The sequence below is a fragment of the Coregonus lavaretus genome (assembly GCF_964263955.1).
Source record: "Coregonus lavaretus genome assembly, chromosome: 11".
NCBI lineage: Eukaryota > Metazoa > Chordata > Actinopteri > Salmoniformes > Salmonidae > Coregonus > Coregonus lavaretus.
Genome location: NC_139998.1, coordinates 51,745,138 through 51,764,318, shown reverse-complemented (window position 1 = coordinate 51,764,318; position 19,181 = coordinate 51,745,138). Strand labels below are relative to the sequence as shown.

At 43.0% G+C, this 19,181-nt stretch overlaps 1 protein-coding gene across 1 annotated transcript; it reads right to left on the bottom strand.

Moving 5' to 3' along the window:
* Window positions 1-10,662: 10,662 nt before the first annotated feature.
* On the bottom strand, window positions 10,663-14,559 carry LOC311136895 (uncharacterized protein). The gene is made up of 2 exons (XM_084171209.1): window positions 14,474-14,559; window positions 10,663-14,249 (listed from the first exon to the last, which is right to left on the bottom strand). Exon 2 carries the CDS (start codon window positions 14,241-14,243, stop codon window positions 11,727-11,729), a length of 2,517 nt encoding a protein of 838 aa, XP_084027335.1. The 5' UTR covers window positions 14,244-14,249; window positions 14,474-14,559; the 3' UTR covers window positions 10,663-11,726.
* Window positions 14,560-19,181: the final 4,622 nt, after the last annotated feature.

The following is a 19,181-nucleotide window of genomic DNA, read 5'->3' as shown; positions in this document are numbered from 1 at the left end:
CTCGAGTGAGACAAAGTCCTCCATGGCGCGTCACAGTGCGGTTCAACTGCCACTGAAAAGACTTCACCAAAATCCCCTGTCATAAACAACAAAAACACTGTAGCCTTTTCAGTTACTGCCCAGATGGAAAGGCTCTTTTTTATCTCAGATCGGACACTGTGTCTATCCCACTTCACAGATGTTGACACTGTTTGTTGTGGGTTAAGACGCCCCTCTAAAAGACCATTGTCTCTCTTGTATCTCCTTCGTTATTTCATAAAGAGAGTTTCCCTCTCTTTCTGTGAGAACCGGGCCCCCCCTCAGACTGGAAGCTTGGCCCTGGCCGAGAGAGGGAGAGCAGTGAAAGACCTCCGGATGGAGGCTGGAGCTCCAGGGGGTCTTTCTGCCCACAGCGGCCCAGCCAAATGGCCTCATTGTTGGGATCAGCAGGCAGCTGCGGAGGGCTGTGATGGCTGGATGGGGCATGAGTCCCTCTCCAGAGTGAGGGCCAGAGGTCAGACCCCCACGGGGCTGCTGCATACAGATGTAGGATCTTAATTTGAGCCAGTTTACAACAGCAGGATAATAATCCTGCAGCAACAGGCAATGTGAATTATTATGTGGATTATAATTAATGGACATTTTTATAGGGGTTAATACAGCAACTCTGAAATGTCAAAGTGGAAATTACAAACTTCAGAAGCCTTTTTAAACCTCAAATAAACTACAAACTTTACATTTCCTGCATTGCAGGAAAGTTCTCCTGCAACAGGGTGATTAAATTACGATCCTACATCTGTACCTGCCCTGCCCTACGCTACACTCCCAGGGAGAGGGAGGCTCAATAGAGAGGCATAAAGGGGCATCTTAACTTTAAGAGGTAGCGGAGTGGACAGGCTAATTCCGTGCAGTCTCTACTTTTCTATGAAAAGGTAATTAAATGAATGGGCCCGTAAGAGGCAGTAACGAGTGGTGAGGTCAGAGGCTTGTGGCTAAGCTCAGAACAAGTCCATACCTCAGGATAAAAAATGTATCTCCGGCTGAAATCAAAACTCTGATGGCACCTGGACTAGTTCCATTGTTGATATAGGTGTGCATGCGTGTATGTGTGTGTGTGTGTGTGTGTGTGAGTGTGTGCACACATACACTCGTCTGTGTGTATGTTCAAGTGCATCCTTGTGTGTGTGTGTGTGTGTGTGCGCGTGTGTGTGTATGTGTGTGTGTGTGTGTGTGTGTGTGTGTAGGGGGGATGGGGTGGGGTGGTAAAAGACCATGTCAAACATTTGGAATGCTAAGCCAGAACCCATTCTTCCTCCTTATCACACTTCTGTGCCTCCAGGGAATTTTCAGAGTCATGCCTCCATGCACCGTCAGCAAGGGGAACACAAACACAGTTTTCTTTGACCACACAGAGTTTAGAAATATGGAATATGGTTTAGAAATATGGAATATTGTTTAGAAATATGGAATATGGTTTAGAAGTATGGAATATGGTTTTCAAATATGGAATATCATTTAGAAATATGGAATATGGTTTAGAAATATGGAATATGGTTTAGAAATATGGAATCAGCATCCACTTCACCACACACACATGCTACTCCGGACAGCCTTTCCTTCTCAGAGTTAGATAACAAAATGTTCTCAACCATGGATTCCTCGATGAACGGCCTTGCAGTGCCATCTAGCAATGTCATTGGTTTAGTTTGGTTTAGTTGAATATGTTTTAACACATAACAATTTAACAGTAATAGAGTGGTTTGTCATTTTATTGTCTTAAGTTTTATCTCTATCTAGCTTGACTTGCACAGACACGCTCCTTTTCAATATATTTTTTACACTCACTTGCTTTAATTAAGCCCTTGTCTTTCCCCACAACTTCCATATATTCCAAAAGTATTGAATTTGGATCAATCGGCAGTTTTGTCGTTCACCTCAGCTAGGAACCAGAGTGACTCAGTCAAAGGCTCTATTCTGAGACAGAAAGCCATCAAGTAGCATTGGTCAGTGAGAGAGAAAGATTAAATAACTTAATTCACGTACCGTCTGAAAGTTTATGACAGAGGACTTGGTATGGTCATCAATGAGTGCTGCTGTCAGTGAGTGATGTGTGAGGGCTGAGGTGCGTCCCTGACCCCAGATTAACAGTACACGAACATCCTCCCAGACAAGGGCCACCTAAAACCCTGACCATCAGTCGCCTCTCACAGCCACAGGGGCTGCGCTCCCCTCTAAACTCACCGCATTGTGTTCCCCTTGTATTGCTCATTGCGAATAATGTCCCCCTTGTATTCCTCATTGATTCCTCCACTCCTATACTATAACACTCACAACCTCCAGAGCAGCGGGGTAGAGTGGTGGCTGTGGTGCCCAGCGTGAGTGTCCTCCCAACGGGAGCTTGACCGGGAGCTGCAGGTACCATTCATCCAGCCTGGCAGGCCAGCTCCAGCTTCCTGCTGCTGGAAATTTGTCGTCCCCCTCTGGGTGTCTTTCTGGGAGTGTCAGGCTCTGGGCCCCTGATGAGAGATTTGTTGATATAATAACTCGATTAGGCCCCAGCATGGATGACACGGTGGCAGAGAGTCAGCCATCGACGCCCAGGGAGGCCCTGATCCCACTCCTTAACCTCTCCTCAGGAGATGGCAATTAGTGCTAGTAATTGGTTAATTAGCATGCCGGGCCCTGGCTTCATAGATTCTCTCTCTGTCCAACTGCTTGTGTTAAGTGTGTATGGAAAAAGGTACAGCAAGGGTCTGGAGACTTCTGTTTCTAGTCATCATCTTGGTTTTCCCATCACAGTTTACATGGCTACTTTAAAACTCTCCTTACATAATGTTGATTTACATTGGCAACTGAAAAAGTATTTTCAGAATGTTAGTTAGACTATTTCTGATCATCAGTTTGTATTAATTGAATGTGGGCTCACTGACGGTCTGGTTGAGAATATCTTTGTGGTCAAGGACTGTTTTCATAAAGTGTCTCAGAGTAGGAGTCCTGATCTAGGATCAGTTGTTTTATTTAGGTCAACATTTATAAGATTACATACATATGTAGGATCTTAATTTGAGCCAGTTTGTTACAGCAGGAAAATAATCCTGCAGCAACAGGAAATGTGAATTATTATGTGTATTATAATTTATGGACACCTCTGAATTTTCAAAGCAGAAATTACAAACTTTAGACGCCTTTTTAAAACTCAAATACACTACAAATTTAGATTTCCTGCTGTGCAGTAACAAAATAGTTATCAAATTAAGATCATTCATCTGTAGACAGGGGTGACCTGATCCTAGATCAGCATTCCTAGTCCAGGACGCTTTATGAATATGGTCCTGGTCAGACCACAGTGTTTTGATCAGGTTGGTGATTGGTCCTGGTCAGACCACAGTGTGTTGATCAGGTTGGTGATTGGTCCTGGTCAGACCACAGTGTGTTGATCAGGTTGGTGATTGGTCCTGGTCAGACCACAGTGTGTTGATCAGGTTGGTGATTGGTCCTGGTCAGACCACAGTGTGTTGATCAGGTTGGTGATTGGTCCTGGTCAGACCACAGTGTGTTGATCAGGTTGGTGATTGGTCCTGGTCAGACCACAGTGTGTTGATCAGGTTGGTGATTGGTCCTGGTCAGACTACAGTGTGTTGATCAGGTTGGTGATTGGTCCTGGTCAGACCACAGTGTGTTGATCAGGTTGGTGATTGGTCCTGGTCAGACCACAGTGTGTTGATCAGGTTGGTGATTGGTCCTGGTCAGACCACAGTGTGTTGATCAGGTTGGTGATTGGTCCTGGTCAGACTACAGTGTGTTGAACAGGTTGGTGATTGGTCCTGGTCAGACCACAGTGTGTTGATCAGGTTGGTGATTGGTCCTGGTCAGACCACAGTGTGTTGATCAGGTTGGTGATTGGTCCTGGTCAGACCACAGTGTGTTGAACAGGTTGGTGATTGGTCCTGGTCAGACCACAGTGTGTTGATCAGGTTGGTGATTGGTCCTGGTCAGACCACAGTGTGTTGATCAGGTTGGTGATTGGTCCTGGTCAGACCACAGTGTGTTGATCAGGTTGGTGATTGGTCCTGGTCAGACCACAGTGTGTTGATCAGGTTGGTGATTGGTCCTGGTCAGACCACAGTGTGTTGAACAGGTTGGTGATTGGTCCTGGTCAGACCACAGTGTGTTGATCAGGTTGGTGATTGGTCCTGGTCAGACCACAGTGTGTTGAACAGGTTGGTGATTGGTCCTGGTCAGACCACAGTGTGTTGATCAGGTTGGTGATTGGTCCTGGTCAGACCACAGTGTGTTGATCAGGTTGGTGATTGGTCCTGGTCAGACTACAGTGTGTTGATCAGGTTGGTGATTGGTCCTGGTCAGACCACAGTGTGTTGAACAGGTTGGTGATTGGTCCTGGTCAGACCACAGTGTGTTGATCAGGTTGGTGATTGGTCCTGGTCAGACCACAGTGTGTTGATCAGGTTGGTGATTGGTCCTGGTCAGACCACAGTGTGTTGATCAGGTTGGTGATTGGTCCTGGTCAGACTAGAGTGTGTTGATCAGGTTGGTGATTGGTCCTGGTCAGACCACAGTGTGTTGATCAGGTTGGTGATTGGTCCTGGTCAGACCACAGTGTGTTGATCAGGTTGGTGATTGTGCTGACTGGGCTGATTCTACAAGGCTCAGTCTGTGTCCCAAATTGCACACTATTCCCCATGGGCCCTGGTCTAAAGTAGTGCCCTATAAAGGGTATAGGGCCCTGGTCTAAAGTAGTGCCCTATACAGGTAATAAGGTGACATTTGTGACTCAGACTCATTTTGCTTGTGTTTGTGATTTGCATCATAAAACTGTAGCTTTCCTTTGCGGCCGAAGGTCTTATAACGTTTTATCCATTTCATGTTGGGAATGGGGAAATTCATGTGCATACCGCATACTGCTAAACAAGGATGTCTCCATGGTTACAACCGGAGGCATATATTTAGATGGCTCTGGCTACAACTATACCCCTCATATTATCATCTATCATCTATCAGACATAAACATCTTTATGGTTTTATTTGACTGAGACAGACATTTCAGAGGCAGGATTTTCAATTCAATGGATCTGTATGGTCCAATAAAAAATACATACATGCATAAATACAAATATACACATAGCAAATATACACTGAGTGGATAAAACATGATGAACACCTGCTCTTTCCATGACATAGACTAACCAGGTGAATCCAGGTTAAAGCTATGATCCCTTATTGATGTCACTTGTTAAATCCACTTCAATCAGTGTAGATGAAGGGGAGGAGACAGGTTAAAGAAGGATTTTTATGCCTTGAGACAATTGAGACATGGATTGTGTATGTGTGCCATTCAGAGGGTTAATGGGCAAGACAAAAGATTGAAGTGCATTTGAACGGGGTATGGTAGTAGGTGCCAGGCGCACCGGTTTGTGTCAAGAACTGCAACGCTGCTGGGTTTTTCACGCTCAACAGTTTCCCGTGTGTATCAAGAATGGTCCACCACCCAAAGGACATCCAGCCAACTTGACACAACTGTGGGAAGCATTGGAGTCAACATGGGCCAGCATCCCTGTGGAACTCTTTCGACACCTTGTAGAGTCCATGCCCCGACGAATTGAGGCTGTTCTGAGGGCAAAAGGGTGGGTTGCAACTCCCCAAAATTCCAGTGATTATTGTTTGTCTGTTTTCTGGACAAAACAGTCAAATTACCGCACTGGTTTTAATTGAGGCTTCCAATGGGCTTCAGGGTTTGTGGAGCTTGTCTACATTGGTGACCTCTGACCCGTGGGTTTATTCCGACGTATTCAAGGTGTCACCATCTCTGTCCGCCTCCTCTTCTATGATGGACTCTTTCCCCTCTCCACTCCCTTTCTCCAGGCTACCTGCTGTGTCCAGGGTCGCTGGGGTGGAGAAGTTGCTTACTGTGGCCTATTTTGTTTGCCTTTGTCAACTCCTCAACCCTAAAGAGAGGCAGGGAAAAAAAGAAGCTGTCTCCTTTGAGGACACTTGTATTTGTTTAGGTTTTAACTTGTTGTAAGCACACAGTTTCATCTCCCCTAGTCCCTTGAATCGGAAAGAAGAGCAGCAAGAATACCATGCCCACTATTTGGAGATCTTTAATGGCGAATACAGTGTGTGTTGTACAGTGTGTGCGAGTGTAGGCTGTGCATGCATGTTCGTGCGCGTACATGTGGGATTGCTTGCACACATCCAAGTGTGTGGATGTGGTAATATGCAGTTGTCAATGTGTAATTGATCCGGGCAAGTGTGTTTGAGACGGAGCATGTGCATCTTTCAAATCTGCATTGAGTTACCCAAGAATCCCTGGCATGTGCTGGTTTTGACTGTTGACGTGCGAGGGAGGCGCTCATTGAAACTGTGAAACTGGGATGCGTCCTCTTTGGAGATACTTCTGACGTATGTGTGGTTGGCCTCGTTTGGTAAGATCGTTTGGTAAGATCGTTTGGTAAGATCGTAGTACAAATCAACAACGGAACAGTCCCCTCGTTCTAAACCCTTACAGATGGAGAACATGGCAGTGACACACAGCCATGCGTCACCCCAATTGGCACCATATTCCATATAGACTCTGGTAGAAAGTAGTGCAGCTTTATAGTGAATAGGGTGCCGTTTAGTACACACCCGAATTCATTTTCAATCTGTGATATATCATCTTAGTCATCTTATTGAGGAACGAACACTCAGTCCCCGTTAGGATCAATTGGAAATACATTTCGATACAGAATCAGCACACGTCATTCCGCCATAAATGTCGTTTTGCTTCAAAGAACATTAAAGTGTATAGAAATGTTCTGTAAAGAACATTAAAGTGTATAGAAATGTTCTGTAAAGAACATTAAAGTGTATATAAATGTTCTGTAAAGAACATTAAAGTGTATATAAATGTTCTGTAAAGAACATTAAAGTGTATATAAATGTTCTGTAAAGAACATTAGAATGTATAGAAATGTTCTGTAAAGAACATTAAAGTGTTTAGATATGTTCTGTAAAGAACATTAGAATGTATAGAAATGTTCTGTAAAGAACATTAGAATGTATAGAAATGTTCTGTGACTGGAATGGAAATGATTCCCAAATGAAAATAGCTGAAAAGTAAGTGGCTTTTATAAACAAACAAATTCTCTCTTTCCATCCAGCCTCTCTCTACTGATGGTTTGCTGGTAGATTGATGTTCTCAGATGATTCATACAGCTGAGTCATCGTTGTGCTATGGTGGGTGCTGTCATGTATATTCATATATGTTCTGTCTTTTGGTATAATGCTTCCTCTAACTGAGCAGAGTGCACCTTTGACATAGCAGTAGTAACTAAAAACTGACAGGAGAAACTTTATCTCTCAAAATCTGTTGGTTCTCATAGGAGGACAGCACCACCTAGTGGAATAATTGGAATGGGGCCACTATGTCTGTGGTATTCATACTGAATAAAATAAGGAAATAGGCTGAACATAAGTATTTAGGTGCATATTCTCCTAAACATAGCATAAACTCAACACATACTGTGTCAATAGTGATTATGCTTTATATGAAATATTATACAATGTTTTCCAGAGGGCCTAAGAGATATGTACTTATACACATTGTACAAAACCATTAGTATTGAGTCCGCCAATATGATCCAATCCTGCCATCTAATGGCTATTCTAGACTGTAACGTCAGAAAGACTTTCCATCAAATCAAGAGAATGAAGAGATATTCCATACTAATTGTATACTTCTGCTAGTAATATTTGACCTACTGACAGTAGTTCTCCATATACCACAGTGCTTGGACTGAAACTGGATCTATATGCGTGCATAACTTGATTTAAATCATAATCTATTGTAGTAGCACCTGCAATATGTATTTATTACATTTGATGTGAGGATGCAGCCTCTAATGAGCATTGAACAGGCTGCCTCCAATTCAATCTCCCTGGCCATGCCGCAAATGGCACCGTATTCCCTATATAGTGCATCACTTTTGACCAAAGCCCTGGCCAAAAGCAGTGCACTAAATAGGGAATAGGGTGCCATTTGGGATGAAGCCCATGCCTCCATTGACATGTGACCTGGGTCCTGTCACAGCCACACAGCTGATCGCCCCGGGCACTTTGAAGAGCTTTGAAGAGTTCGAGAGAGTCGCAACTCTACTGCGCAATAGGTCAGGACTGGTCAACTCTCCATCCCTTCCACTTTGTCCCCTCCTCTCCCCATTCTCTCTCTCTCCCTCTCTATGAGCAAGGACAATGGCATCATTCAGCCCTCCAATAACATGTGATGACAGTGGGTTCACCGCTGGCCCGTGCCCCCCTCCTCTTCTTCTTCCTTGGTTAATGAGGCTGGCTTCCTGCCCTGCACCTGTGCTAGCTGCTAGCTGAGCTCCTCATAAAGGGCTTAATTGAGGCGTTTAGCGGTTGGCTAACAGACGCACTCCCTCCAGGGCCATGACCGGGCACTGACCTGGGTAACCCCAAACACACTGCTCTTCTCAGGGTCTCCACTCCACTACCTTTGTGTTGACTGATCCCCAGCCTGTGGGATTGAGAGGTTCCATACACTGTCATGTGTTATTGCTCTACTGGCTTTTCACCACTTTGTCCATGGCTCAGTGAACTGCTTTCATTTCATAACTTAACAAGTCTTTTCTTTTTTTTCTTCCCAACTTTGTAATTCTTTTTTTGTGAGGGTTTCAGATCACTGACAGGCAATACTATTACAATAGTCCATGTATAAAGAAACAAAAAACAGCAAAAAAATATATTAAAATAAGCATTATTTGTCCTGTCTGTCCTACCTTCCTCCCCCCTTCTCGGAAGGTGCGACCCATTCCTATTCCCCCTTCCCTCCCGCTGTTCACACAAGCTATGGAGAGCTCTAGTGAAAGAATGTCAAGGAAGTTTTGTAGCCATTGAGTTATGCTGAGCTCATGTGGAGGCATCCATCTGGTCACTCACATTATTTTTGCCTCAGTCAGTCCAGACAACCATACTCATTTCTGGGGTACTATTAGAGTCAGTCTTTTCATACAACATCTGTGCTTTGAAGGAATGCCTCTCTGAGTCATCCCCATACACATTATTGTAATGAGTAGGATAATTATTGGTCTATTTCAGATTACATAACTACCGTGTACTGTGGTGACAGTATGCTGTGTTTTCCCACTCATCGTCTCATGATGAACCACCTTTCATTCACCTCTAACTCCACCTGCTGGTGGGGAATGGTAGTGCACACAACATACTGGTGCACACAACATACCCAACCCTCTCCTCAATCCTCTCCAGATGTTTCACATTTTAGTTTTAACCCTAAACTGGCACACCTGAGGTTTCCATGCAATGTTACCTGGGGAAGGGTTATAGCTACAGCAGCGTTTCCCAAACTCGGTCCTGGGGGACCCCAAGGGCTGCATGTTTAGTTTTTTTGTCCTAGCACTACATACCTGATTTAAATAATCAAAGCTTGATGATTGGTTGATTATTTGAATCAGCTGTGTAGTGCTGCTACCCAGGACAGAGTTTGGGAAACGCTGAGCCAGAGGGTAAAGGTAGTGTGTAACATGCTACAGATGTGCCACGTGGATGGCAGCTGTGCCCCTGTGACTAGTTCTAGAATCAGCAGGAAGCCGATACAGATTCATTTGTTATGTGGAAGGCTTGTTAGTGTGGACATGCAGTATAAAGCAACAGTCCAAGTACTCCATCGTGGCCTGGATTCAATCAGATCCAGCGCTAACTGGTGATACAACACCTGCATAGCTGATGTTTTTTTGGTGTTGAAGTTGTAAATGGAGCTGTCAAATCAGTGTGCGGCTGCTTTTGATCAATGTCATGAAGCCACAACTGTCCCACTCGCGTTAGAAGTTCAGAATGAGAAAGTGTAGCTATGTGGATATCGGCTAAATCGGATCTGATTGAATAGAGCCCCTAATGTTCCTTTTGATTAGATTAGATTAATTAGGATCCCCATTAGCTGATGCCAATGGCAACAGCTAGTCTTACTGGGGTGCGACACAAAACGAAAAATACATTACAGACTAAAAAAGACTTTACAATTTAAATACATTTAAAAACATGAACATGTAGTGTGTGTGTGCATCTATCAGTTACACATACATGTCATTACATACACACAACAAGTAGGTCACCTGGGGGAGAGGCGTTGTACCGTGAGGTGTTGCTTTATTCGTTTTTTTAACCCAGGTTTGCTGTTCACTTGCGCTATATGAGATGGAAGAGAGTTCCGTGCACTAATGGTTCTGTATAATACTGTACGTTTCGTTGAATTTATTCTGGACCTGGAGACAGTGAAAAGACCCCTGGTGGCATGTCTGGTGGGGTAAGTGTGTGTGTCCGTGCTGTGTGTAAACAATTTGGAATTTCCAACACATTTATGTTTCTTATAAAAACAAGAAGGGACACAGTCAGTCTTTCCTCAACTCTTAGCCAAGAGAGACTGTATTAATATTAGTATTAGTATTAATAGTATTAATAATAGTAATAATAATAATATTCATAGTATTAATATTAATATTAGTATTAATATTAGCCCCCTGATTACAATGAAGAGCAAGACGTGCCGCTCTGTTCTGGACCAGCTGCAGCTTAACTAGGTCTTTCTTTGCAGCACTTGACCACATGACTGGACAATAATCAAGATAAAACTAGAGCCTGCAGGACTTGCTTTGTGGAGTGTGGTGTCAAAAAAACAGAGCATCTCTTTATTACGGACAGACCTCTACCCATCTCTACAACCATATAATCTATACGTTTTGACCATGACAGTTTACAATCTAAGGTAACACCAAGTAATTTAGTCTCCTCAACTTGTTCAACAGCTACGCCATTCATTACCAGATTCAGCTGAGGTCTAGAACTTAGAGAATGATTTGTACCAAATACAATGCTCTTAGTTTCACAGATATTCAGGACCAGTTTATTACTGGCCACCCATTCCAAAACAGACTGCAACGCTTTGTTAGGGGTTTCAGTAACTTCATTAGCTGTGGTTGCTGATGCGTATGTGTTTGAATCACCAGCATACATGGACACAAAGGCTTTGTTTAATGCCAGTGGCAGGTCTCTTTTTTTATTTATTTTTATCAGTATACAATGCAGATAGACTTTTCTACCATGACTGTTGGTCACAGGAACAACATTTATTTTGTTTGAAAATAAAGAACAGTATCTTCAACTATGGTCCACCACCCAAAGGACATCCAGCCAACTTGACACAACTGTGGGAAGCATTGGAGTCAACATGGGCAAGCATCCCTATGGAACACTTTTGACACCTTGTAGAGTCCATGCCCCAAGGAATTGAGGCTGTTCTGAGGGCAAATTGGGGAGGGGGTGCAACTCAATATTAGGAAGGTGTTCCTAATGTTTGGTATACTCAGTGAACAGTAGATATTGTATGGGCATTAAACTATTAGATGAGTATGAACTAAGTAGGCCTATTCACTATGAGCAACAATTACCCCGGCATGGACAATATGTTTATGTCTTACATAACGTGTTACTGTATTGGACTACTCCTGGGGTGCTGCACCCCAAAGATATGTTTGTGTTCATTTATTTTTCAGAAAAGATGACCAACATTCCCTATTTTCTTCCACCTTATCCCATTACTAGGGCCTTGTGTTTTGTACAATCATGTGACATAGCAATATTTTGTCCTGTATTTTAAGCCTTATCCAGAAATTAGAATTTCACAAAAAATGAAAGCAATTGTCTGAGGACGATCACAAACCCACAGTCTCTGTCACCTTGACTGGCCTCAGCATCACCTCCTTCCTGTAGGAGAATTGAGTCAGGTTTACCCGGGTGTACAGCCTCTCCCTGCGCTGGAGCAAGCGATACAGAGACAGGGTGAACTTAGCCAGCACCAGGATGCAGCCTATCTCCACCAACAGCATGCATGTGTATGATATCATCCGGGCCCTGCACTGTGAGGCCTTGCTCCAGGCCTGGTGGGTGTAGTAGGAGGGGGACGGGCGACGAGAAGGTGATATGTCGGGACAGCTGAAGATCCTTGGCGTGGTTGGTGGCTGCGTTGAATCTCTCCGAGTGGTTCTTGTGATGGTGGTTGTTGGGAGAGTGGTAGAAGGTGTGGTGGTGGGTATTGGGGTTGTGACAGTGGTTGTGGTCATTGTGGTTGTGGTTGTGGTTGTGGTTGTGGTTGTGGCTAAGGTGGTTGTAGTTGTGGTAGGAGCTGTGGTTGTGGTAGGAGCTAAAGTGGTGGTTGTGGTAGGAGCTACGGTGGTGGTTGTGGTTGTGGTAGGAGCTAAAGTGGTGGTTGTGGTAGGAGCTACGGTGGTGGTTGTGGTAGGAGCTAAGGTGGTGGTTGTGGTTGTGGTAGGAGCTAAAGTGGTGGTTGTTGCGGTTGTGATTGTGGGTAATGTGGTTGTGGTCAGTGCTGTGGTTGTCCCTTTGGTGGTGGGTATCGGAGTTGTGGTTATTAGTGTGGTGGTCACAATAGTGGTTGTAGTTGGGGTGGTGGCTTCAGTTGTAGTGGCCATTGTGGTTGGCAAAGTTGTTGTAGTTGGCAGAGTGGTTGTAGTTGGCTGAGTGGTTGTAGTTGGCTGAGTGGTTGTAGTTGGCTGAGTGGTTGTAGGTGGCTGAGTGGTTGTAGGTGGCTGAGTAGTCGTAGGCTCTGTGCTTGTTGGTGTCGTAGTGGGCAGAGTAGTTGGCTGAGTAGTTGTAGGTGGCTGAGTAGTCGTAGGCTCTGTGCTTGTTGGTGTCGTAGTGGGCAGAGTAGTTGGCTGAGTGGTTGTAGGTGGCTGAGTAGTTGGAAATGTAGTTGTGACTGTAGTAGTGGGCATGGTGGTTACAAGTGGTGTGGTTGTTTGGGTTGTGGTGGTTGCTGTGGTCGTGGTGGTGGTTATGGTGGGTAAAGGGGTGGTGGTCAGAGGAGATATAGGACATATGAGCTGATCCTCTGTGAGAGACATGATTTCTTGTCCCTTTAAATCCTCTGGCTGATTACAGATCTCAGGAGACGTGGACTTGATCTTGCCAGGGTTTGCCTTCATCCATTTGAAGAGTGGGACCATCCTGCAGTCACAATGCCAAATGTTGTTGTTTAAATAGACTTTGCTGAGTTTTGGTAAGGGTTCAAATATATCCTCTGGAAGTGTCCCCAGGCTATTATGAGCCAGTCTAAGGGTGGTTAGTGATGTCAGCTTTTCAAAGGTGTTTGCTTTCAATGATTTGATCTGGTTGTATTGAAGATTGAGTTCTGTTAGCTTCTCAAGGCCCTCAAAAGACTCTTCAGACACGGTGGACAATTGGTTGTTAGACAGATCCAACTTCCTGAGTTTCTTAAGAGGACTAAATACTCCCTGAGGAAGGCTGGTAAGACTGTTTTGAATGAGACTCAACTCAGTCAGTTTAGGCAACTCTCCAAAGAGGACAGGAGGTAGACTTGCAAGTTTATTTCCATTCAGTGTCAATATTTTAAGCAGAGGAAAGCCCACAAACATCTCTGGAGGCAATTCAGTCAACATGTTATTGTCCAAAAGTATCTTGTTTAATTTGTCTTTATGCGGGAACAAATTGGCTGATATTGCAGCTATTTTGTTACTCTGTAGAGCGATCTCCTTTAAATTGGATAGATTTTCGAATATATCGTCAGGAATGGCGGTCAGTTGGTTGTCATAGAGCCTCAGTACCTGCAGTTTGTGCAGCTTTGAGAACAGGGCGGAGGACACAGAACTGAGGTTGTTTTTGGCCAGATGGAGGGTCTGAAGGTTTTCTAGGTCATCAAACGTCCCCTCCTCGATGGTGTTGATCTCGTTTATGTGTAATTGGAGATCTCTCAGTTTCTTAAGGCCATCAAACAATCCTTTCTCCAGACTACGGATCATGTTGTGTTTCAGCAGAAGTTTTTCCAGGTTGTGCAGGCCTTGGAAGACGTCTACAGGCACGGATGTTAGTCGGGTATTGGAGATCTCAATATCCTTGAGGTCGACCAATCCCTCGAAAGCACCGTTCTCTATGGACACGGTGGGGGTGTTGATGAACTCCACCTTTTCCAGCTTCGTGTTGGTGGCGAAGGCCCCCTTTGGGATGACAGTGATTTGACTGTCCACAAAGAAGACCTCTGTGACACCTGCTTTCAGACTTACCGGGATCTGTGTCACATCACTGCCATAAACACCCTGCTTCTCTTTGGGGCAGTGGGTCTCCTTGTCACAGGACTGAGATGAATACCCAATCAGCAAAGGCAGAAAACAGATGAAGGTGTGTCTTCTAGTCATTTTTTCCTGAAAATATATACAACTTTTTATAGAAAGATTTTGTTTTGATATTGCAATTAACTTTATATATTCACCTTTATATTACTGATTCACCGAGAAAAACATCTCTAAAGTGATACCTGCAGCAAAACAATAAATTCTAAGCAGAGCATTGATGGTATACTGTACATGCTAGTCAACTAATACATGTCATGCTAAGTGACATCTGACACAAAAGGAAACAGCCATACCTGATGATTTCCTCTCGTCTTGAGGCTTATAACCGAGAGAGGCGATTAAGACAGTTATAGAGAGAGTCAGTCAAACACACCGTTTTATAGTTTACTCCTGTTTATCAGCTCTATCTAAGTCCCACAGCAGGCTTCCAGTGTGCTATCATGGGGCGTGGATAGAGAACCCTCTGCTTTCAGAGATAAGAAGGAGCCGTGAGCCCATAGAACACACATTGGTGGGGGCTATACTAAAATGTTGAAGCTAAATGGCAGTGGTTTTATGGTTTTGCCCTAGTACTGTATTCTATATTCTTCCTAGTTTCTAATAATCACATACACATGCCAGTGTCCATACAGGTTCAATTAGAGTAGCTGTGGATTTTGTGTTGTCATGTCAATGTTAATTTGAAATGTGTATGCGTCCTTTGGTTGGTTATGCCATGACCAGTGATTCAGTGAGTTCCAGAACACACTATGAGATACAGGATACAGTGGCACTGTGTCAAAGGTCACTGGTCTGATCTAAACAATGGCTCATTTTGAATGGTACCGCTGCAGAAGTCACAGACACACATCACATGCAGCAGGGGAAATCATTCCTCTTTAAGTGTAGCAGATTTGGTTCATAATTATGAATTTACGTATTGTATTCATAAACTAGCAGGTTCATGAAGTAGTAGCTAGAAGAGTTTATTTCATTCATTTAGGAAAGTAGCCTTCAGGTGGCAATGTCTTCCTTTACCTGCCGAAAGTTTGCTGAAAGCTTACATGCTGCATTATTCAAGATAGCCTATACACCCTAAACCTCAATCTAAAAATTGCCTATTGTGAGGGAAAATGTTTGAAGATGAAAGTGAAGGTCAGTGAAGATCTGAGAGGGAACACCGGTGGCGCATTCTTGGGAGGGTGTAAAGGGAAATTCTCATCTCACTAAAAGAGGATGAGGACCCACCCTTAACAGACCTTCACTGTGGGACGCATCTGAGAGGAAAGACAACATCTACGAAACCTAGAAGGACAACTCAACTGATTTGAGTAAGTCAATATAAATGAATTTGTATAAAAAATAAAAAATAAACAATAAAACTAAACATACAAATTAAGAAAGGTACCATAGTCTTTAGAAGACTAAATCCCCACTGAAAATTGTCTGTAGGCATTTATGAGAAGTGTCTACGTGGTCTGAGAACCACTGATAATAGCATGAGGTGTTATTGAGCATGAGGTGTTATTCTATATGTATAGGAAATAGCGGCAAGACTATAGAGTCCATAGAGACTGAGAGACTATAGAGACTGAGAGACTATAGAGACTATATATATTCTATAGAGACTATATATATTATATAGAGACTATATATATTCTTTAGAGTCCATAGAGACTCAGAGACTATAGAAACTATGGAGAATATAGAGACTATATATATTCTATAGAGACTATAGAGACTCAGAGACTATAGAAACTATGGAGAATATAGAGACTATAGAGAGCACCATTGAAGATACATATGTATGCATAGGAGGTAACGATAAGATAATCGTTGAAGATGCACAGACCTTACAAAGCTCAGTAAACTCTTTGCAATGAAGCCGAAAGGCTTTCATAGTGCATTAGTTGAAAGAGGCGCTCTGGTTCCCTGCCCAAATACAACCTGTAGCACACCAATTTTACCTGTTAGGAAACCATCTGGTCATTATCGTTTTGTGCAAAACCTTAGAATAGTCAACGATGCTGTTAAAGCTGGTGCCTAACACTGTTACCATTTTTATCCCAGGTGCCTCCAGGTATTTATTTTTTATTTTGGGGGGGGCTAATGCTTTCTTTCTTTTCTCTTCTCTTCTTTTGTTGCTCCTGGAGCGAGTATTTTTGTTCAGTATGTTGACGATTTGTTGGTTTGCTCGCAATCAGAGGAGATATGTCACCAGGACACTCTGGCATTGTTGATTTATTCGACAGAAAATTGTCATTAAGTTTCCCCCAGTAAGATGCAATTATGCTGGAGCACCGTTAAATATTTTGGTCATGACATTACATCTGAGGGTCGCGCACTCTCCAAAGATAGATTAGAGGCAATTCAAACTTTGCCTAAACCTATTACCAAGCAGCACATGTCTTTGTTGGATGTGGCTGGTTTCTGTCATCCGTGGTTGAAAGACTATGCAGAGATAGTTCAACTGCTGCAGGATTGTATTTATGGGAGAAAGATGGAGGTGAGTGAAGTTGTGGTATGGACTGATGAGGCTGAGGTGGGCATTGGTAAAATTGAAACAAACATTAATGTCTACCCCTTGCTTGGGTCTGCCAGACCATACTAAACCCTTCCACCTCTTTGCTTTGGAGACGGGTGGGTTTATGTCAGCAGTTTTGACACAGTATCATAGGGTGGGATATATAGACCTGTTGGTTATTATTCTAAAAGACTCGATACTGTGATCAGGGGAATGGTTTCCTGTTTGAGATCGGTAGCGGCTGCTACTGAGGCTGTTTTGGCATGTTCTGATATTGTGGCAATGTCTCCTATAACCGTACATGTGCCCCATGCTGTGTATTATACAGGCAAGAACGGCTCATTTGATTCCTGCGAGACTGCTAGACTATCAGAACATTCTGTAGACAATGTCCCATGTTACTCTGAAATGATGTACAATTCTTAACCCTTCAACTCTTCTCCCTACACCAGGGTTCTTCAATTCTGGTCCTGGAGGGCCGAAACACTTCTGTTTTTTATTTCTACCTGGTAGTTAATTGCACTCACCTGGTGTCCCAGGTCTGAATTAGCCCCTGATTAGAAGGAGAGGATGAAAAACAGAGGTGTTTCGGCCCTCCAGGACCGGAATTGAAGAACCCTGCCCTACACAGATGCCGGTGAAGACCATGACTGTGACTTAGCTATTGAAGTTGACTGTAACCCTAGGTTGGACTTGAGAGACACCCCGTTAGACAATATATATTTTTGTAAGGTAGCTTTCTTTTCTGTTCAGCTACCTAGCTAGCTAGCTACCTTTGGTCAGTCTGACTAGCTAGGCAAGTATAGCTATTGTCTAGGTTAATGTGTGTTTTCTCATAGTAATGTGTTTATTTTCTAGGTACATTAGCTGTGTGACAAATAATTAGCCTAATGCTATTTAGGCCTACTATTTTAGCCTAGTTAGCTAGTCAACTAACCTTGCTTTAGGCCCTGGATTTTATGGTTTGTGAAATTTTGTTGAGCATGACAGGTCAAATATAACGTATTATGTGGCTACTAGATGGGAGTGTTTTATAGTCTACTCTAATTAACTGTAAAACCATTGGTTGATTTGTGGTTTACATTCCGCCGCTAAATACCATCAGCGAGCATTAGACACATGGAATGTACAAGGATAAAGTCAGAATCTTGCCCCCACACAACCACTGTGTGCCAAGGTCATAGCAGAGCTCTTAATGTGAACCCCAGCCAACCCCATCATGAAACCTTGGCATAAACCCATCTGATCATGAATCTCTTTTGTAGCCTACTCGGAATGCAATCCAAATTTGATTAGTGTGTTGACTTCTCACTCCAATAGCCAAGCTTCAGTTTTCCTGAGGAACAAGTGTTTGTGATGTACAACTTGATCAAATACTGAAGAAGAGAATTGGAATGCCCCCACATCAATTGAACACAATGTTGTTAAAATAGCATTTTTATCACACTGTGCCACACAATAAACCCTTGTCTCTTGAGCATTTCAGAATATCACTACTATGTAGCATATTTATTTCAGATAACATTTTACTTGATTTGTATTTGTGAAGCATAACCGTTTGCAATGAGATAAAACCAGCCTACAGTGCATTCGGAGAGCTACCTATGTAAATGTGATATTTCCGTTTTTTATTTGTGCAAAACTTTCTAAAAACCTGTTTTTGCTTTGTCATTATAGGGTATTGTGTGAAGATTGATGAGAAAAACAACAACAATTTAATCCATTTTAGAAAAGGCTGTAAAGTAACAAAAATTTGGAAAAAGTGAAGGGGTCTTAATACTTTCCGAATGCAACTACCGTTCAAACGTTTGGGGTCACCTAAAATGTCCTTGTTTTCGAAAGGAAAGCAATTTTTTGGGCCATTAAAATAACATCAAATTGATCAGAAATACAGTGTAGACTTTGTTAATGTTGTAAATGGCTATTGTAGCTGGAAACGGCAGATTTTTTATGGAATATCTACATAGGCATACAGAGGCCCATTATCAGCAACCATCAGTCCTGTGTTCCAATGGCACGTTGTTTTTGCTAATCCAAGTTTATAATTTTAAAAGGCTAATTGATCATTAGAAAACCTTTTTGCAATTATGTTATCACAACTGTTGTGCTGATTAAATAAGCAATAAAACTGGCCTTCTTGAGACTAGTATCTAGAGCATCAACAATTGTGGGTTCAATTACACGCTCAAAATGGCCAGAAACAAATAACTTTCTTCTGAGACTCGTCAGTCTATTCTTGTTCTAAGAAATGAAGGCTATTCCATGCGAGAAATTGCCAAGAAACTGAAGATCTCATACAACGCTGTGTACTACTCCCTTCACAGAACAGCGCAAACTGTCTCTAACCAGAATAGAAAGACTAGTGGGAGGCCCCAGTGCACAACTGAGCAAGAGGACAAATACGTTAGAGTGTCTAGTTTGAGAAACAGACGCCTCACAGGTCCTCAACTGGCAGCTTCATTAAATAGTACCCGCAAAACACCAGTCTCAACGTCAAC

Excerpts from the sequence above, each read along its gene's own strand:
- LOC311136895 (XM_084171209.1), bottom strand. The coding sequence starts at position 14,243 with ATGACTAGAAGACACACCTTCATCTGTTTTCTGCCTTTGCTGATTGGG.